The following is a 20739-nucleotide window of genomic DNA, read 5'->3' as shown; positions in this document are numbered from 1 at the left end:
TCAGTGTTTGAGCACCCCCGGGTTCCTTCCCCCATGTCCCCCCCCCCACACAAAAAAGAAACACTCCTAACAAAACCAATGGATCTCATCCAGGAAGTTAATTGATGCTGAACTTTCAGTTCTTGATAAATACGATAGTATCTGTAATCAGAAATAAAAGACTAGTCTGAAAATAGTTCAGATAGAAATACCCCCAGAGGAAGACAACTTCTCTGTTACTCTTTTGTGGGGTCAGCACATGCAGCATTCATTTTATAAATTGTAAATTGAAAAAAAATATATGCTTTAATGTCATTTTAGCAGGTGGACAACTGGAGGCATATGTAAAGATAGACGTGGATTCTTTGCAGTATAAGGAAGCTGGGATATGGTAGCACTTTTAAGCTCTCTAGTCAGATGAGAACAGGCCCAGTTCTGGTATTTGGGGAAGTGAGAAAGAATGGCTCAAGATATCTTCTGGGCTAGGAATGTAGCTCTGTGGTAGACTGCTTACCCAGCATGCGTGAGGCCCTGAGTTCAATCTCCAGTACTGAGAAAAAAAAAAAAAAAAAAGAGAGAGAGAGAGAGAGAGAGAGAGAGAGAGAGAGTGAGTCATACTTCTTTTTTTATTTTTATTTTTTATTTTTATTACCAAGGTCCCTATAGATTCTGAAGGGGCTAATATGTGTATGTTAGGACTATGGATACTGAAGGGGGATTCCTGGTATAATGGCATGCCTAAGCAAATGATTCCTCAGTCAAAGGAAAATATGAACAAAACATTATTTTCTCTTTCAGCTTTTATCTGACAAGCATATATGATCATTCAATATTTGAAGCTTTTAGCAAAGTGGTTCAGAAACTAATCCCACAACTCCCAACTCTGGAGAATTTGTTAAACATCTTTATCTCAGTAAGTAAATAATTTGTTCCTGTTGAGAGTCATTTGCAGATTTTGAGAATAACATTGCAAAAGCTAAAAAGACTTTATTTCTGCTTGCTTCTGCATCGTTTCAAGGCCACTTAAGAATTAGTTTTGAAGACTACGCCTATGTATCGTTTTGACTCTTTAAATTTAACTTTCAGAATGTGTACCTCATCTGGTGTACTTGGAGTATTTATTCAATATTGATGATATAAGCAGTCAACATATATATATATATGTATATGTATATGTATATATGTATATATGTATATATATTTATTTGGTGGTACTGGGGGTGGAACCCAGAGGCTTTCTACCTCCGGGCTATACTCCCAGACCTTTTTTATATTTTATTTGGAAACAGGGTCTCGCTAAGTTGCTGAGAGCCTCACTAAGTAGCCGAGGCTGGCTTTGAACCCATGCCATCCTCCTGTCTCAGTCTCCCATGCAATCCTCCTGTCTCAGTGGGGATTACAAGCGTGCACCACCACGCCCGGCTAGTAGTCAGCTATATTAACAGAATTCTGCCAGAGGCAAGAAGCGTACTCCTTGGCCCTTCAGTAACTTCAGTAACTTTATATAATTTATGTGTGTTTAGTCTGAATAAGTAATGTGGCAAATTAGTCTAACAACTGCCAGCTCAGAGCTAGGAAATACTGACCAGCTTACATTCTCTGTAACTCAGTTTTTTCTTATTCATATCTTCTATTGGGGATGGCATCTAATCTTATATAACCATCACAGGGTCTGAAGTCAGCTATTGCTTTAAGGCCGTATCCTTTTGTTTCAGAATTCTGGAATTGAAAAGGCATTTCTATTTGATGTGGTCAGTAAAATTTACATTGCAACTGATAGTACTCCGGTGGACATGCAAACCTATGAGCTCTGCTGTGACATGATCGACGTGGTTATTGACATCTCTTGTATTTATGGGTAAGTAAACATTTGTAAAGGCCACAGTCAAGCCATCCTTTCCTTTCATAACCTTTGGGGCATTTTGCATTTACTTTTCATTTGTTTTAAATGACTAAGATCTATAAGGCTATTTAGCATGTAATAATTATTGAATAAATACCTGGCATTATATTAATAACTTCATTGCATACCTCCTATAATTTAATTCCCCTCTATTTCATGAGGCAGGAATTGTTAGACCCATTTTACAGATGAAGAAACTAAGGTTCAGAGTAGTTAAGTTTCTCATCACTGCTCACACTGTCAATAAGGAACAAAAACAAAATTTGAACTCTGGTCTAAATGATTGCTGATCCTCTGCTGAAAGATCTGTCCACATTTTATATGATCTTGTGGGGCTACAACTGGATCCTTCAACTCTAAATATCTCATTAACATTTGTTTGTTTGTTTGTTTTTGGTGGTACTGGGGATGGAACCCTTCTACCTCCAGGCTACACTTCCAGACATATTGTATATTTTATTTGGAAACAGGGTCTCTTAAGCCAGCGAGGCTGGCTTCCAACCTGTGTGATCCTCTTGTCTCAGCCTCCCAAGTGTGGGGATTAGAAGCGTGCACCACCACTTCTCATTAACATTTCTATTAATCCTCTTTGTTACAACAATTAACTGCTTAAGTTAAATAAAAGACCTACTTTTGATCATCTGTGAGCAGCAGAGAATTATAAAACTAAGCAAACAACATCATCTGCTTTTTATTAGTAGTTATTAATCTTACATTCTTAGAAAACAGAACTTCCTAAACAATATCAGATAAACCAAGAGTGGGGAAAGTTGATTGTGTTGCCAGAGATAGAAACAGTTCCACATTAATTATGAATTTGCCAAACAAGTATTGTTCGGAGTGAGTGTGAATAGCTGTGTGTGGTATTGGGGATGGAACCCAGGGGCATTCTACCTACAAGCTACACCCCCAGCCCTAATTTTTATTCTTTATTTTTGAAACAGAGTCTCACTGATTTGCAAAGGGCCTCACCAAGTAGCTGAGGCTGTTCCTGAACCTGCGATCCTCCCATCTCAGCCTCCCAAGTACTGGTATTACAAGCATGTACCATGCCCGGCTTGATCTATCTTATGATGTCAGGTGTTACTGTCTGTTTCTATCAGACCCTTCGTTTTCATTCAGTCATGGATGAAGTAAACTGGTTTGTCTTCCTCTTGACTCACACCGGACCTGCCTCACACAGCTCGACACTCTTGTCTCCTCTGTCAACTTCTGTGGGAGTCTCAGTCTCACTATTTCTCTTTCACTCTGAAAACCCTTTGCCCACTCAGGTTAGATTCTCTTTGTTAATTCTGTTACTTACACACACACACACACACACACACACACACACACACACACACACACTCCCTTCTGTTAGGAAATAGAGAAAGCAGAACTTACCTCCCAAGACTGATGAGGATGGAACTGTTAGATCCTTGAATGTGTTTTCAGCAGTAGTCCCTGGATAAATTGTAGCCACCATAATTTATTATTACTGTTATTATTAAACTCTGCCATCTGACCTTAGAAATAGATCTTATTACCAGGCATTACTGGCACATGCCTTGTAAGCCCAGTACTTGGCAGGCTGAGACAAGAGGATTGCAGTTTTGAGGACAGCCTCAGCAAATAGTGAGACTCATCAACCTAGCGAGACCCTGTTTCCAAGTAAAAATAAAATAGGGCTGGAGGTGTAGCTCAGAGGTAGCTGGCTGGGTTCAATCTCTAGTACAAAGAAAAAGAAAGAAAGAAAACGGACTTTATTTGCGCCCTGCAGGATTATATATTTTTTAAGCCAGAAGTGGATGACCTTACAATAGTCATGGGAGCTGAATGAACCCTGATTACACTTAGGCTGCTGTGGTAATCATGTACAGTGAACAACACAATTAATCTGGCACATATTTAATGATATGTGTGAGCATTATTGTGCCATATGGTAATTAGATGTAAGCGGTGAGTTGTTTGTGTAAGTGATGTTAATCAGAGTTACTTTCACCCAGCTAAAACACAGGGGAGGGAGAAGGCTGGCAGGAAGAAGTGGGCTTCCCTGCGCCAGGTTGTTTTTCTGTGGTGGAGGGCCAGGTTCCTGAGAACCCACAGGATTCAGTAAGAACCAGTCTGGGTCACAAATGTTTTGTGGGCTCTGGGGTTTCCTTAGGTTTGCTGGAGCAGCAAGGAGCCAGCCCAGGTGACCAGCAGGGGGCAGGGAGGGACACGTGAGGAGCCTGGGCCCTCAGGCAGCCAAGGCCAGGTGACCTTGTTACTCTGAGGTCTTGTTGCCTTTTCCCAGCTGCCCAAGGGAGGCCACAGGCCCTAGAATCAGGAGACCTGGCACCCCAGGAATCTCAGCTGAGGTTCAGCCAGACAGGAGCTCTTCTCTCTCTTCCTCCCTCCATATCTCTCTCTCTCTCTCTCTCTCTCTCTCTCTCTCTCTCTCTCTCTCTCTCTCTCTCTCTCTTTCTCTACACACACACACACACACACACACACACACACACAAAGTATCTTCCACCTTCAGGTGTTTTCATTACTTGAAGATGAAACTTGAATAGTACGACATGGTAGTAGTTGCAAAACCTCACCAGTTTCTACTTGGTTTGGGTCTAATTTTTTTGATGTTTACTTTTTATTTATATTTTCATTGTGAAAGTAATACATATTATTGGAGGGTATATACTTTTATGAAAGTATAAAGAATAAAATTAAAATAACAACAATTTAAATAGCCTATAATTCACTAGAGATAAGTCATTTGAAAATTTTGAATGCAGTTTCTTCATTGAGTAAAATTTTTTGGGGGGGCAGTGGGGATGGAACCCAGAGGTTTCTACCTCTGGGCTATACTCCCAGACCTATTTTTATATTTTTATTTGAAAACAAAGTCTCACTAAGTTGCTGAGAGCCTCATTAAGTAGCTGAGGCTGGCTTCAAACCTGTGTGATCCTCCTGTCTCAGCCTCCCAAGTGCGGGGATTACAAGCGTGCGCCACCACGCCCGGCTAGGTAAAAAATTTTAAATGTTTCAGTTTATTGTTCTCAAGCCAGGAGTGGTGGCGCACACTTGTAATCCCAGCATTCGGGAGGCTGAGACAGGAGGATCGCAGTTCGAGGACAGCCTTAAACTAATACTTAGTGAGACCCTTTGCAACACAGTGAGACCCTGTTTCAAAATAAAAAATTAAAAAAATAGGGCTGGGGGTGTAGTTTGGAGATAGAATGCCTCTGGGTTCCATCCCCAGTACCGGAAAAAAAAAAAAAAAAAAGTAGCTAAAGCCCGGAGTGGTGGCACACACTTGTAATCCCAATACTTAGGAGGATGAGACAGAAGGATTGAAAGTTCAAGGCTAGCCTCAGCAATTTAGTGAGGCCCTCTGCAACTTAGTGGGACCCTGTTTCAAAACTTAAAGCCAGGCGTGGTGGCACACGCTTGTAATCTCAGCGCTTGGGAGGCTGAGCAGGAGAATTGCACAGGTTCAAAGCCAGCCTCAGCTACTTAATAAGGCTCTCAGCAAGTTAGTGAGACCCAGTTTCTAAATAAAGTATAAAATAGGACTGGGAGTATGGCTCAGAGATAGAAAAGCCCCTGGGTTCCACTCCTGGTACCACAAATAAAATAAAATAAAATAAAATAAAATAAAATAAAATAAAATAAGCTGGGCATGGTGATGCATGCTTGTAATCCCAGCATTTGGGAGGCTGACACAGGAGGATTGCAGTTCGAGGACAGCCTCAGCTACTCAGTGAGTCCCTTTGCAGTCAGTGAGACCCTGTTTCAAAATAAAGAATAAAAAAATAGGGCTGGGGATGTAGATCAGAGGTAGAATGCCCCTGGATTCCATCCCCAGTAACACACACACACACACACACACACACACACACACACACACACACAATAAAATAGAGTTAGGCGTGTAGTTCAGAGGTAGAATGCCCCTGGGTTCCAACCCCAATATCGAACACACACAAAAATAGTAGCAAAACACAATTCAATGGATGTTAAGAAGTCTGTTAAAGTGTCTTTGACATTGAGATTCAACACAAGTGGTTTTTTGTGTGTGTGTGTGGTACTGGGGATGGAACCTAGGGGCATCTACCTCCAAGGTACAACCCCATCCCTATTTTTTATTATTTATTTTGAAACAGGGTCTCACTGAGTTGCAAAGGGCCTCACTAAGTAGCTGAGGCTGTTTGCGAACCACCATCCTCCTGTCAGCCTCCCAAATGCTGGGATTACAAGCGTGCGCCACCACGCCAGGCTAAGATTTTCTTTAACGTTTTGGTAGGTTATAGTCAGTTGAATTACTTAAAAACAAACAACAAACTTCCCTAAATTTCTTTCTTCTTTTCCTTTTGAGACAAGAGTCTCAATGTGCTGTCCTTGCTGGTCTCAAACTCCTGGGTAGCTGAGCTTTAAAATTTACTTTTAAGTAGCCATGTAGATGTCAGTTTGAATTCCTTTCAAAACTAAAAATCCTACTTTACTCTAAAATACAGCGCAGGCTCTGCACTAAGTCAGGATTGTCACCGAGTCCTCGCATAGTTACGAGGCCAAGACATTGCTTTGATGTGACTCCGCTCTGTGCTTTACTCCAGGCTCTACTTCTTCCAACCCGATTTGCCCAAATTGTCTTATTTCCTCCCAGCCTCAGTTTCGTCGCTATCTAGCTTAAAGATTCTTCTGGCTGACAATAGATAGTGCATGGTAGGAACGAAGAATGGTGTGTGTCACATAGTAAATGTTTTAAAATGTTAGTTCTTAGGTGAAATTGGTAAAATTTAACATAATTCCAAGTAAATAAAAACTCTGGTCCGTTAATCATTGATTTAGAAAATGAATATAAATCAGAATATTTATGTAGTTTTGGATAAAAGGGAAAATGCATAGAGAGATGTTTTTGTCTATGAGGAAAGGATTCATAACTCTTTGCTTATCCAGTGTGTTTGGTGGGTCCAGTTGCTATCATGAAAGCCATCGTAATTAGCATTCATTGTACATTTTATATGTTCTCATCTTTATACTTGGTGCCATGCATGCATTAATTCACTTAATCTTCATTAAGAAACCTTGAAGAAACTGCTGGAAGTATATAGATGAGGAAACCGAGGTTCAAAGAAGTTACTTAACTTGTCTAATCACATAATAAATAAGAGCTGGGATTGTGTGAGAGCAGATCACACATTTTCTTAAGAAAATAGGGCAATGCCGGGTGTGGTGGCGCACGCTTGTAATCCCCGCTTGGGAAGCAGAAACAGGAGGATCGTACAGGTTCAAAGCCAGCCATGCTGGCTTAAGATACCCTGTTTCCAAAAAAAAAAAAAAAGAAAAATAGGCCAATATATTAATTTGACTAGTTTGAAAATAGTTGAAATCTATACTAAATAAATAAGAGTACTAGAATGGACTCCTACATACCCTACCAGTTTTTGCTCATTTGCCATTTTTACTGTTTTTTAAAAAATATATTTGATTTGTCTGTTTTTGCTGAACCATCTGTCAGTCTTTCTGAAGTCTTGATTCTTTGATTCTGCCCACGTGAGCATGTCTCTGTTCAAGGACGAGGACATTATCCTGCAGGATCGCTGTTTAATTATCAAATTAAACAGTTTATAATGTAGTATGACTACATTACTCTGTTATCTAATATACAGATCATATTCAAATTTTAACAAAGCTCTCAATTTTGTCTTCCATAGCAATTTTCTCCCTGGTTCATGCCAGCATTTGGCTGTCACATGCCTTTAGACTCTTAATTCTTTTTCAGTCTGTCTTAGTCTGTGATCAGACCATGCTTTTGACAGCCTAGCTAGTCCATCATGAGAAAACAAGAAGCCTTTGGCAATGGAGGGGAGAAGCATTCATCCCTCCATCCCTCACCTGGGTTCCTACGTACCTGGAGAGTTGCCGAGCTACCACAGTAGCGACTCCTGCATCAGTAGGAAAAAGACTGTGGTGGACTTATGTTCCAGTGGCTGTGTTACTGAGACCTTTTGCTGAAGGGGACTGCAAGTGTAAATGGCTTACCATTATGGCTCTCATTTTCTCTGTGTGTGTGTGTGTGTGTGTGTGTGTGTGTGTGTGTGTGTGTGTGTGTGTGTCTGTGTTTTAAGCTGGTCTCTGTCATTGAGTTGCAATTTGTAGTTCTTTCTCAATGGCCAAATACATTTTGGTTTCTGTCCCCTTTTAGTCTCAAAGAAGATGGAGCAGGAACTCCTTATGACAAGGAATCAACCGCCATTATAAAGCTGAATAATACAACAGTTCTTTATTTAAAAGAGGTGACAAAGTTCCTGGCTCTCGTTTGCTTTGTCAGAGAAGAAAGCTTTGAAAGAAAAGGTAATTTTTTTTTTTTGGGGGGGGGGGTGATTTAAAAGAAGCATTTCAATTCAGACTGTCTTTGTTGCTTGTTGGTTGGGGGTGGACCACAGCATGCGCTGGAAGCTTCCAGACTGGTCACAGCTCCTTGGGGTAGGCCAGTGGGGGGTGGGCTTCTTCTCTCTTAGTGAGCCTGCTGCCACCTAGTGGTGTGGCCAGAATTGCCGCGAGGTGGAAGTCAACCCCAGGGCTTAGCCTTCTCAGTACAAGGGAGGCCTCTACCTGCTCCAACCTTTAGAAGGTCTTAGGTGACTGTGACTGTTCTCCTCCTGTAAAGGAAGGGAATCACAGGACTCAGACAGCATTGAAGCTTGACAGCACCCAACTTCTTTTTAGCCATAACATACTCATAAATCTTCAAGACACAAGGATGATACCATGATTCCAAAAAGAGAAGACGAGAATATGCTTAATAACTTTACCAAATATCTTCCTAGGACCAAATTCAGTTTTATTTAAAATAAAATCAATTAACCACATTTCTCTGTACACTACACTGAGAAATACCAGCTTACCAATGTAGCTGAGGGTTTTTTGTTAGTAATTAGGGTATGGTTTACCAATCTGTTGGGTAAAAAGTTCCCAGAAAAGTGGCAGTAATTACTTTTACTGGAATAGCCCTGTTTTTCCCCTGAGAAGTAATGCGTGTTCATTTTGAAGATGCTTTCAAAATTTAGGAGGATCACAGGTTTGAAGATAGCCTCGGCAACTCAGTGAAGCTGGCATCAACTTAGGGAGACTTTGTTTCCAATAAAAAATGAAATAGGGCTGGGGTGTAGCTCAGAGATAAAACCCTTCTGGGTTCCATCCCTAGCACAAACACAATAGAGAATTCATGGAAGAGGGGCCTGGGTTTGTTAGTGTTTCGAGTTCCCTGAGTGCTTTCTATTGTGTCTAGGGTTGGGAACTGCGGATCAGAAGATGTGGGCTGTATTATATTAGCCTTACATGATGGTATTTATCCTGTTCATGTCTCTGTTCTTGCATTTTCAGCTGTGTTTAATGAAAAGGTTGATAACACTTTTTATAAGTGCTTAGTTTCCTTTAAAAACTTCAGTTGTGAACTTTTTAAACCCCAAACACAGCAGGATTATTGTTACATTTTGAAAGTGAAGATGAGTTAGTTGATTTTTCAAGAACTATAATAGGATGCCTCTGAAACTTCCTAAGTTGAACATTTAATTGTATTCTTCTGTGAGCCAAATTCCTTGAGCTAAACTTTCTTCCTAGGGCAGTTTATTGTACATTATAAGCAGGGAATTTTTTTTTTTTTTTTTTTTTTTTTGGTGGTACTGGGGTTCCTGGAAGCCCTTCTACCTCCGGGCTACACTCCCAGACCTATTTTTACATTTTTTTAAAATTTGGAAACAGGGTCTCCTAAGCCAGCACGCGCGGCTGGCTTCGAATTTGCACGATCCTCCTGTCTCTGCCTCCCAAGCGCGGGGATTACAAGCGTGCGCCACCACGCCCGGCAAAAGCAGGGAATTTTAAGGGTCTCCTATTCAAATTTACACTAAATAAAACCATTTCTTGGTTCCTTGTTTATTTCTTAGTACTTTCCTGATTGCCTCGTTGTTCTTGTCTTGAGGAAATCTCAGCTAGTTTACCTCCCTTTGGTTCACTATCTGCAGGAGCAGCAGAGGGCACTGCAGAGAGAGGACTCCTGCTCTAGAAACTGAGAGGGTTGTCCGTGTGTGTGTGTGTGTGTGTGTGTGTGTGTGTGTGTGTGTCTGTCCCTGTGCACTTGCAGTTAGTTATATGACTAACTTGAAGAATTTTGTCTTTGGCTGGAATCCCAGAATAGGGTTCTGGGAGCATCACCAGAGAGGTGGAAATTATTGTTGGGCCAATTAATTTAAAGATGGCAACCACTTTATCCTAATTGGTGTAAACATAATGTTTCTCTCAACACTTTTACAAATTAATGGTGATGATGAAAAATGTACCCAAGAATTGGGTCATCTTTTATTCTATCATATTTTTCTGCTACCAACTTATGTCTGAAAACACAAGAAGAATCTCTTCTGCTGTTTCTCCATTTAAAATTTACTTACTACTGTGGCACTGGTTGTTGAGTTCCTGAGCTTGGAGTTGACATGAAGTGACTGACTGTTACCATCTTGGAATCGTTGACTTTGCTTGCCCTAGGGCATAGGAGAATGGTTTAAATATCATCATAAATATTGATTAATCATTTGATAGTATGACTTTGGTATCTCAGCTGCACCCCAAATTAGGGTCTACCTCCACTTAGAGTCAATTTAATAATGCCCTTTTGGGGGAAGTTTTTTGTTTTGTTTTGTTTTGTTTGTTTTTTTGGTGGTACTGGGGTTCCTGGAAGCCCTTCTACCTCCGGGCTACACTCCCAGACCTATTTTATATTTTTGAAACAGGGTCTCTTACGCCAGCGCGGCTGACTTCGAACCTGTGTGATCCTCCTGTTTCAGCCTCCCAAGTGCGGGAATTACAAGCGTGCGCCACCATGCCCGGCTTTGGGGGGAAGTTTTTTGTTAAAGATTTCTCTCAATTGAAACCAATCTTTAATTCTGTGCTGTAAAAGAATGTGTAGTTGCCGGGCATGGTGTAATCCCAGCATTTGAGAGGCTGAGACAGGAGGATCGCAGTTCTCCCACAGCCTCAGGTACTTAGGCCTTTTGCAACTCAGTGAGACACTGTTTCAAAATAAAGAATAAACAATAGGGTTGGGGGTATAGCTCGGAGATAGAATGCCCCTGGGTTCCAGCCCCAGAACCAAAAAAAAAAAAAAGGAATGTGTAAAGTGGTTCTTCAGATCTTTGATCATGAAAATGTGGTGAGAATCTGCCTTTACAAGACTGCTTGCCACCCCTGTGCTGCTGCTGGGTTCCCCCATAGAGATCTGGCACCCCCTATTGGCTTGCCGTGACAATGGCTAACATGAGATTATTATAAATCTCTTTCCCCCCTTTTCTCCAGGGCTAATTGACTATAATTTTCATTGCTTCCGGAAGGCCATCCATGAAGTTTTTGAGGTGAGAATGAAAGTGGTGAAATCTCGAAAGGTTCAGAATCGACTACAGAAGAAAAAAGGAGCCACCCCTAATGGGACCCCGAGAGTGCTGCTGTAGGTGACATCTCAGGAACATCTTCTGAAAGTAGACCTTTTCAATGAGGCTGCTCTACCACATTGCACTAAAGGAAGAGGAAGAAGGAGATTGGGACACATGACATGAATTTGTTGTAAAAAACAAAAAAAAAATCCCTGCAACCCTCTTGATCTTCACTTTTTTAAATAAAGTAAGCACTTTGAAGCAAAAACTTGTATATTAACAATGAAGTGAAATCCACTGTACTTTCATTACACAAATGTAAACTTCTATGGTCTGTTGTCAGAAAAGTCGCGTGTGAGACCTGCCAGGAACTGTACATATTTTGCACTTTTTCACATTTTCTTCTCATTGAACTGAACTTTGATAAGATGACTTTTCTAAGCTCTTTTCTGTACTTGGTGTCAAGGACATGCATACTGTAGTCTGTGTTCATATGGCAATCAGAAATTAATCCAAAATGATGTATTGGTAGCAACTTTTTATAAATTTGGGAGTCTTTACTACCAGTTGTTGAGAAAAAAAATCATTTTTTAGTGGAGCTGGAATAGATTGGGGCTGCGAGCTCCAGGAGCAATGAGAACTGGCTCCTATTTGTAACAGGAGTAAACAGTTTTTTGTAGAATATTAGAACCAAATTTACCTACAAATTTCTGTCACCATGGCTGTGCTTCCCTACTCAAGTTTTTATGAATCTCTTTACCTCAACACACACCTGGATAATCACTTTATGGAGACAGGTGATTTCTTTTTGCTGCATTACTATTTGGAACCTTTGGGACCAGATTTCCAAAATGGTGCCGATCCTGGGAAAGAAATAGGAATGTCACTGAGGCAGGGTTTCTGGAGGCTTCTGTTTCTGCCACTTGGGACTTAAATAACATCAGAGGCCAAAAGATTTCCCAAATGTAGGTGATTGGCAACTGCTAACTAAATACGTGTACACACACATTCATACACAATTACGAATGTTTGGCTCCTGTGAAATGGCCTATTGTTGTGTTACATTTAAGATCTTTAGGTAGGATCAGTTAGAGTTGTTATTACTCAATGACCACAGTGCATGGAGCAGATCTCACATCTCCACCACAGAGCCAATGCTGCGATTCCATTGGTCAGTGGAGTCACCTTTTCCTCTGTGATAATGAGCCTGTGTCCTCTGCCTTTTCCCCACCCATGTCTAATTCATGGCTCAGTTCATCACTGGTATGCTCTGCAAAGCTGAAGAGCTGTCCTGAACCCTAAGGATGTCCAGAAGAGGCATTACAGTTGGCTGTGTAATTCTTCCTATGAAGTTAAATTGTTTATGTTTATTGTTTATGTTTATCTTAGACTAGCAAGAAATTCAGAGTCCTTAATCAGTCAATTAAAATCAATCTCTTCTTTCCTCTCTCTTCTCTCCTCTATCCTCTCTTCTCTCTCTCCCCCCCCATGGGTTACTTTACCACTGAGCTATATCTCCAGCCCTTTTTATTTTGAGATAAAGTCTTGCTAAGTTGCCTAGTCTGACCTTGAACTTGCAATCATTGTGCCTCCGCCTATTAAGAAGCTGTGATTATAAGCGTGTGCCACTGCACCTAGCTGAGTCCTAAATCTACCCTTATGCTCAACTTTTCCAAGTAAATAATTCCATGTCTTGTCTCAAAGGTTAGCATTCTATATAGCATGCTTGTGGGGCATTAGGAAGTATATATTTTTAAGCAGAGCTTCCGAGGGACATCAAAGTTGTCCCTAGCAACATGTTAAGTCCCTAAAGCGTGAGACGCTCCTGCTTTTCTCAGTAGCTTCATTCCAGCCTCTCTCCTCCCTCTCCCCAAGTCCCATTCTCTTGCAGCTAGCAGCTGAAATGGAAGATTGTAGTTGATTGGGGGTTAAGATTTGAGCCTTTAAAATTCTGTGCATTTTGAAAGGAGATTTCCAAAACTCACGCAGGCACCCTAACTCCCTTCCTTATGGCACCTTCTCAGAAACCTGGATAGGTAGGAGCCCAGGGTTCCAAGGAAGTTTTTCCCCTAATTTCTGGAGCTATCCCCTGTTGGACATTTGCCAACAGGACTGGCACATATGGGTTATTCTTATAAGTCTAATTCTCTAATATTTTTACGGAATGTTCCTCTGAATAAGCAAGTAAAGAATTGAGTTTCTAATATGACTTTATCCTCAAGATAGACACACTTGCCTATCTGGCAAATCACACATAACTTAAGTATAAATATTGTAACCAGGTGGAGCTTCCATTTTTAAGCTAGGTATGTGATGAGTTTTTGTTAAAATGTGCCTTAAAAGCCTATTACTTCAAGGGTAAGTGATTCTTTGGGGGAAAGGCAAAAATAACCCTATGACATAGGGCCTGAGTTCGTGGTAGTAAGTACACTCTTTGATTAATCACATGCCAATACAGATTACTGCCTCAAACCCTGTAAGTGTGGCCATGACTTCTTAAAGGAAGATACAGGAGTTATGTCTAGGCGTTCAGCTTTTCAAGTCTGTGCTATTGGAATTGAAACATCTCTTCGAGTCCTTTTGCATTCTGTTTCTGATACGGGAGTCAGCTTTTTGCAATGTGTATGGCCACGTTTTTTTGCTCAAATGTGGCTCTAAACAATGGTCAAACACAGGGCTACAGTGACTGTACTAGAACATTTGTGTTTAGTTTTAAGGGTTAAGAACTTGGCTGCAGGTTTCCAGAGCAGGGCAGTCCTTTACCTTTTGAGTCAATTAGAATTTTTATATATAGGTGAGATTGTGAATTATCATCTTTGGTTATTTTTGGTAATGTAGATTGGTATGAATGACCAGTATGGAGTGTTTTTGAAGGAATATAAATAAAAAATTGGTTAACATTCTCATGAATAGTGTTATTTTGTGAACATAATATATTTTGGACTCTTAAATATAAAATGACTAAAAATCACAGCAATACTATTATGTATAGGTTACATGCCAACACTGAAACAGTTCAGAAAAACAGCTGAATTGTCATGATTATTAAAGTATAGTATACATTCAACTTGTACAGACTGGATTTAATTTGTAATCAGGTATGTGTATTTGTAATCATCTTTTTTTCTTTAAGCAGTACATCTTTTATAACCATGTTAAAACACTGCTTTCAGCCGGGCGTGGTGGCGAACGCTTGTAATCCCAGCATTCAGGAGGGAGACCAGAGGATCACGGTTCATGGACAGCCTCAGCTACCTAGTGAGGCCCTGTTTCAAAAAATAAAAAGACTAAAAAATAGGACCAGGGGTGTAGCTCGGAGGTAGAATGCCCTGGGTTCCATCCCCAATATCGAAAAACAAACAAACAAACAAACAAACAAACAAAAAAAAAACCATTACTTTCAGGAATGTTAACTGCCAATTGAAAAGCATGTGTCATATGTTCATAAGAAAGACTAATCTTATTTCAATAAAATTCATAACAGCTTTCTGGGAGAAAAGTGGCCTCTTTGGTTAAAAGGAAATGTGACCTTTTATATTTGACAGTTGATTTACCATACATACATATCTGTTTCATTGCCCTGTAAGTTCATTTAGTAAATTTCCTTATTTTGTTACTTTTGAGGTGAGGTCTCACTATGTTGCCCAGTCTGATCTTCAAGTCCTGGGCTCAAGTGATCCTGCCTCAATCTTCCAAGTACCTGGAACTATATGCGCACATCACTACACCATCTATTTAACTTGTCTTGATTTACCAGTTCTTGTTTTATGGAAACAAGGACAAATCATTCTGCTTACATTGAACATATGCTTTTACTTATTTTTATATTTTTTGGTACTGGGGATTGAACGCTGAGGCATTCTCCCTCTGAGCTACACTCACAGCCCTATTTTATCTTTTATCTTGAAACAGCTTCTTGCTAAATTGCTGAGGGCCTCGCTAAGCTGAGGCTGGCTTGAACCTGTGTTCCTCCTGTGTCAGCCTCCCAAGTACATACTTTTATTTATTTATTTATTTATTTATTTAATTTATTTATTTATTTTTTTGGTGGTACTGGGGTTCCTGGAAGCCCTTCTACCTCCGGGCTACACTCCCAGACCTATTTTATATTTCTTTATTTGGAAACAGGGTCTCTTAAGCCAGCGCGGCTGGCTTTGAACCTGCGCGATCCTCCTGTCTCTGCCTCCCAAGCGCGGGGATTACAAGGGTGCGCCACCACGCCCGGCATTTCTAAAATTTTTAATCAGGGATGATATTGAGTTTAAGAGAAAAAAGTGTTTAACAGGATTATGTAATAATGATAAATATTGGTTGCCTGCACATGGTGTATTAGGCACTGCTCTTAAGGGCTATGACCTGACTGATCCTCATAAACCCAAGAGATGAACTGTTAGCATTCTTTCTGTTTGTTTGTTTCAGATGAGGAAACCCAAAGCCAAAGAAATAAGCAACTTGGTCAGAAATCTGACCCTGGAGTTTACCCTCTCTGGCTATAGGCAGCTTCATCGAACGTCTCCTTAATGCCTTCCTTTCATAGCTATAAAGAGGGGCACGTGGAGTTTATGATTTACTAATGCATGAGTTTAAATGCTGGGGTGTTTAAGAAGAAATATTTATTCTTATGTGTATTCCTTGCATATTTATAGAACCAATATGAATTTTTTTTGGTATGAGGGATTGAACCTCTGGGCATTCCATCTCTAACTTACACCTTTTAGCTCTATTCTAGTTTCATTTTGAAGCAAGTCTTGCTAAGTGCTGAGGCTGTTCTAGAACCTACAGTCCTCCTGTTTCAGCCTACACAGTACTGGGGTTACAGGGGTGCCCAACCAACCCTGGCTGGGACAGTCTTCTAAATGCAATTTACTCAGAGAAGATATTCAACAGAGTTTATTCATGTTTTTTCCTAGCCTGTTAAATAATGAATGCTCAAAATAATAGTTTAAATATCAAGAGGAAACTTAAAAATAGTTCATAGCCATTTAATTTTCTAATACAGCAACAGTATATCAAACTTTGGGAAAATCAAGAGAGAATAGGACTTGGTTTTAGCTGTATTTAGCCTTTTACCTTGAGTTTTCAGACTGTAACAACTGCTTAGAGAAAACTCAGAAAAGTTCATTTCAATCCTAATCTTTTCTTGAGTTCAGACCTGTATTTTATTTTATTTTATTGGCGGTACTGGGGGGTGGAACCCAGAGACTTTCTACCTCCGGGCTATACTCCCAGACCTATTTTATATTTTATTTAGAAACTAAGTTGCTGAGAGCCTCACTAAGTAGCTGAGGCTGGCTTCAAACCTGCGCGATCCTCTGGCCTCAGCCTCCCAAGCGCGGGGATTACAAGCGTGCGCCACCACGCCCGGCAAGACCTGTATTTTAAATTCCACTCGCATACCTGTGTTGGAAATCTTCTATAATCTTCTCAAATCTGCTGTGTTTAAATTTGGCTTTCTTCTTGCTCGCCCTTTTTTGCCGTGATGGGAGCATTCCCTCCCTCGAGTCCTGCCAGAGCGAGGGCCTGGTTCCTCACTCTTCCCTTCTGCTCAGCTCCTACGCTCCCTCACTCCGTTCTTCCAGCTCCCTGACACATGTCCATTGGATTTGTTTTCTCCATCTCTCCTGCCACTATCCTGGTTTGGACCACCATCTTTTCTCATTTGGATCTCAATATCTTTACTTCAACCATCCATTCCATTTTCCACACAAAACTTAAAGTGACCTTTCTAGCTATTTTTTAATGGTCCTGGGGATAGACCCAGAGCCTTGCACATGCTTGGCAAATGCTCTACCACTGAGCTACATCCCCAGCCCTTCAGAGGGACCTTTCTAAACCACAACACTTCTGACCTTCTCGTGCCCTCGCGCAGGCTCTCCATGACTCCTGGATATCAGTCCTGACTCCTTGATAAAGTTGGCAGGACCCTGCCTCCTGGCCCTTGTGGACCTCCCCAGACCTGGCCCGTCCTGCCTCAACAAAGTTGTATGGACAAGTTGCCCATATGGTATGTCATAAATACAAGGAGCTAGGAATTTATTCCTTTGTCCATCATTTTCTGAGGGAAATTACAATTTTCTTTCACCCAATAAATATTTATAGAGTGCCCACCATATGACAAACCCTGCTGGTAAAATGGCTAATGGAAAGGATTTTAATGTCTAAAAGTAACAGAAAATAACCTAATTTTAGTGAGGCGTTTATAGGTGCTAGTTTTTAAAACTACAGTTGAAGAGCCAGGCGTGGTGGCACATGCTCATAATTCGAGTACTTGGGAGGCTGAGACAGAAGGATCGTGGCCAGCCTCAGCCTCTTAGTGAGGCCCTTTGCAACGCAGTGAGAGCCTATTTCAAATTAAAGAATTAAAAAATAGGGCTGGGGAGGTAGAATGTGTCTGAGTTCCATCCCCAGTACTGAAAAAAAAGTAAAAAAGTAAAAAGGTAAAAGTACAGTTGTCTAGTACTTTACCACTTTCCAGCAGAGACTAAGCATAGTAACAACTAGCATTTGAGAAGTTGAATTAATCAGCCAATAGCAGATCAATAGTTATATTTAATACTGATTTAATGTAAGGTTAAATATAAGATGGGGTGTAAAAGAGGAAATGTTAATTGAAGTAGTGCCTTGTAATTAAGCGGTGAATTGTCTTAAAGGTGCAAAGTTTTAAACATTAGTTGCTTTATTTTTTGTGGTTTTGGGAATCTAACCCAGGAGTGCTCTACCACTGAGCTATACCCCCAGTCCATTTTTATTATCTGTCTGTCTGTCTGTCTATCTATCTATTTATTTATTTATTTATTTATTTATTTATTTATTTGGTGCTGGGGATTGAACCGAAGGGTGTTCTACCTCTAAGCTACACCACAGCCCCCCCCCACCCCCAGTTTGGAAACAGTCTCACTAAGTTGCTGAGGCTGGCCACCAACCTGCAATCCTCCTGTCTTGGCCTCCCAGGGACTGGGATTACAAGTGTGTACCACCACAGCTGGCTTTATTTTTTATTTTGAGATGATCTCACTAAGTTTAGCAGGCTGGACTTAAACCTGTGATCCTCCTGTCTCAGCCACCTAAATACTGGGATTACAGGCATGCACCACCACACCCAGCTAAATATTTGTTTTTTTTTATTTTTGTGGTACTGGGGATTGAACCCAGGGAGAGTTATACCACTGAACCACAAACCCAGCCCTTTTTATTTTTTTGCCTTGAAACAGGGTCTCACTAAGTTACTGTGCATTGGCCTTGAACCTGAGATCTTCTTGTTTTAGCCTCCCAAGTACTGGAATTGAAGGTGTGTGCCACCACACTCAGCTTGAATGTTAGTTACTTTAAAGTCTATAACTTGAGCTGGGTGTGGTGGCACACACTTGTAATCCCAGTACTTGGGAAGCTGAGACAGGAGGATCACAGGTTTAAGGCCAGCCTCAGCTGCTTAGTGAGGTCCTCCGCAACTTAGTGAGACCCTGTTTCAAAATAAAGAATAAAAAATAGGGCTGGGAATATATTTCGGAGGTAGAATGCCCCTTGTTCAACCCCCAGTACTGCAAAAAAAAAAAAAGAAAAGGCTGTGTGTGTGTGTGTGTGTGTGTGTGTGTGTGTGTACAAACACATCAGTATCATTTCCACAAGATATATTCTGTAAGTCTATCTTACTGTTTCCAGTCTTTTCAACCTGCTCTCCTGTTGCCTGAAGTGGTAGCTTATGTTCTCTTAGTGTTGACATGAGGAATAGTAGATGAGGTGAGAAGGGTCTGCTGTAGAATATGGCACAAATGCAGAGCTAACAGATCATTTAAAAGTTGACAAGTATGGGGAGTATTTTAGAATACACCAGGCTTAGTCAGGCGTGGTGGCGCACGATTGTAATCCCCGCGCTTGGGAGGCTGAGGCAGGAGGATCGCACGGGTTCGAAGCCAGCCTCAGCTACTGAGTGAGGCTCTCAGCACCTTAGTGAGACCATGTTTCTAAATAAAATATAAAAATGGGTCTGGGAGTATAGCCCGGAAGTAGCAAGCCTCTGGGTTCCACCCTCAGTACCACCAAAAAACAACAACAACAACAACAACAACAACAAAACCAAAACAAATAAAGTATAAAATAGGTCTGAGAATATAGCCCGAAGGTAGAAAAGCCCCTAGCTTCCACACCCAGTACCACAAAAAAAAACAAAAAACAAAACAAAACAAAAAAAAACACCAGACTTGCCTGGGAGTCCGCCAAAGGTCTACTTTTTATCGCAAGTGACAGGTAAGTTCAGACAGTGATCTTACTTCTGTTGTACCATCAGCACCTTTGCAACTTTCCATCATAGTCACAGCAAAGTGAAAATAAGCTTTAGTAGTAAGTCTGTCATGGTTTAAAAGATACTTCAAATTTACCATATCAAGGAACCAATGATTACAAGAAGAGAATTGAAAACATCTTTATGAGCTAGGTGTGGTGGCCCACACTTGTAATCCCAGTACTTGGGAGGCTGAGACAGGATTGGAGGTCCGTGGCCAGTCTCGGCTAGTTAGTGAGGCCCTCTGCAATTTTGTGAGACCCTGTTTCAAAATAAAGAATAAAAAATAGGGCTGGGGGTATAGCTTGGAGGTAGAATATCCCTGGGTTCAACCTCTAGTACCACCAAAAAAAAAAAAAAAAAAAAAAGAAAAGAAAAGAAAAGAAAATCTTTATGACTAGCTCAGTAAACACCATTTAATATTCTTTCTTTTAGAATATTATTGCATTTTTGGATAGGGCTGGAGGTGTAGCTTGGAGGTAGACTGCCCTGGATTCCATCCCCAGTACTGCCAAAAAAAAAAAGAATATTATTGCATTTTTGGTTTCAATAAATGACTTAGCTTCTTGAAGTCAGTATGGAGTCTGGTTCTCATATTCAACGTGTGTGTGTGTGTGTGTGTGTGTGTGTGTGTGTGTGTGTGTGTGTGGTGAGTATCAAACCCGGCTTCACACATGCTTGCCAAGTGCTCAACCACCGAACTACATTCCCAGCTCCTCTTACTCAATCTTAAAATTATACAAATTATCACAAAAAGTCCATACCTGTTTGAACGTTATATAAAACTGCCATGGGACAGAACTATAGTAGTCGATCCTTTATGAAATCTACTTTAAGCCTGTGAGCCACAGAAAATGCAAATTGCAAACTCTCACACATACTTACAAATGTTACTTTAAAATATCTCATAAAATATCCTATGTACATTATGAAATGCATTCTGGTATTTTTTTCTTTCATTTCCTTTTTTAAAAGATCTCACGACCCGCCAATGAGTCACAACCTAAAGTTCGGAAGGCAATGCTGGGTGGATCAGAGATACCTAAAGATTTTCTTTTTATCCAAAGATAATTTCGTTCCCCCTCTGTTAAAAGTCCTACCAATTTAGGAAGGGCTGAGGCAGTCCCTGAATTTGTCTTTCATTTGAACTCAGGGGGCTTTCTACCTCCGGGCTACACTCCCAGACCTATTTT

At 40.7% G+C, this 20739-nt stretch overlaps 1 protein-coding gene across 1 annotated transcript in view; it reads left to right on the top strand.

Annotated features, from left to right (window-relative positions):
- The window catches only part of RRAGD (Ras related GTP binding D), a gene marked incomplete at both ends in the record, with an annotated part of 45861 nt that extends 34515 nt beyond the window's left edge, over nucleotides 1-11346 (top strand). Inside the window, 4 exons of the mRNA XM_080700370.1 lie at nucleotides 778-892; nucleotides 1695-1837; nucleotides 8052-8200; nucleotides 11195-11346. Of these exons, the coding sequence (XP_080556496.1) occupies nucleotides 778-892; nucleotides 1695-1837; nucleotides 8052-8200; nucleotides 11195-11346 (559 nt within the window). The remainder of the gene's footprint in view (nucleotides 1-777; nucleotides 893-1694; nucleotides 1838-8051; nucleotides 8201-11194) is intronic.
- Nucleotides 11347-20739: the final 9393 nt, after the last annotated feature.

This window comes from Muscardinus avellanarius (genome assembly GCF_963383645.1).
Source record: "Muscardinus avellanarius genome assembly, chromosome: 8".
Lineage (NCBI taxonomy): Eukaryota > Metazoa > Chordata > Mammalia > Rodentia > Gliridae > Muscardinus > Muscardinus avellanarius.
This window is presented reverse-complemented; position numbering and strand designations above follow the sequence as displayed.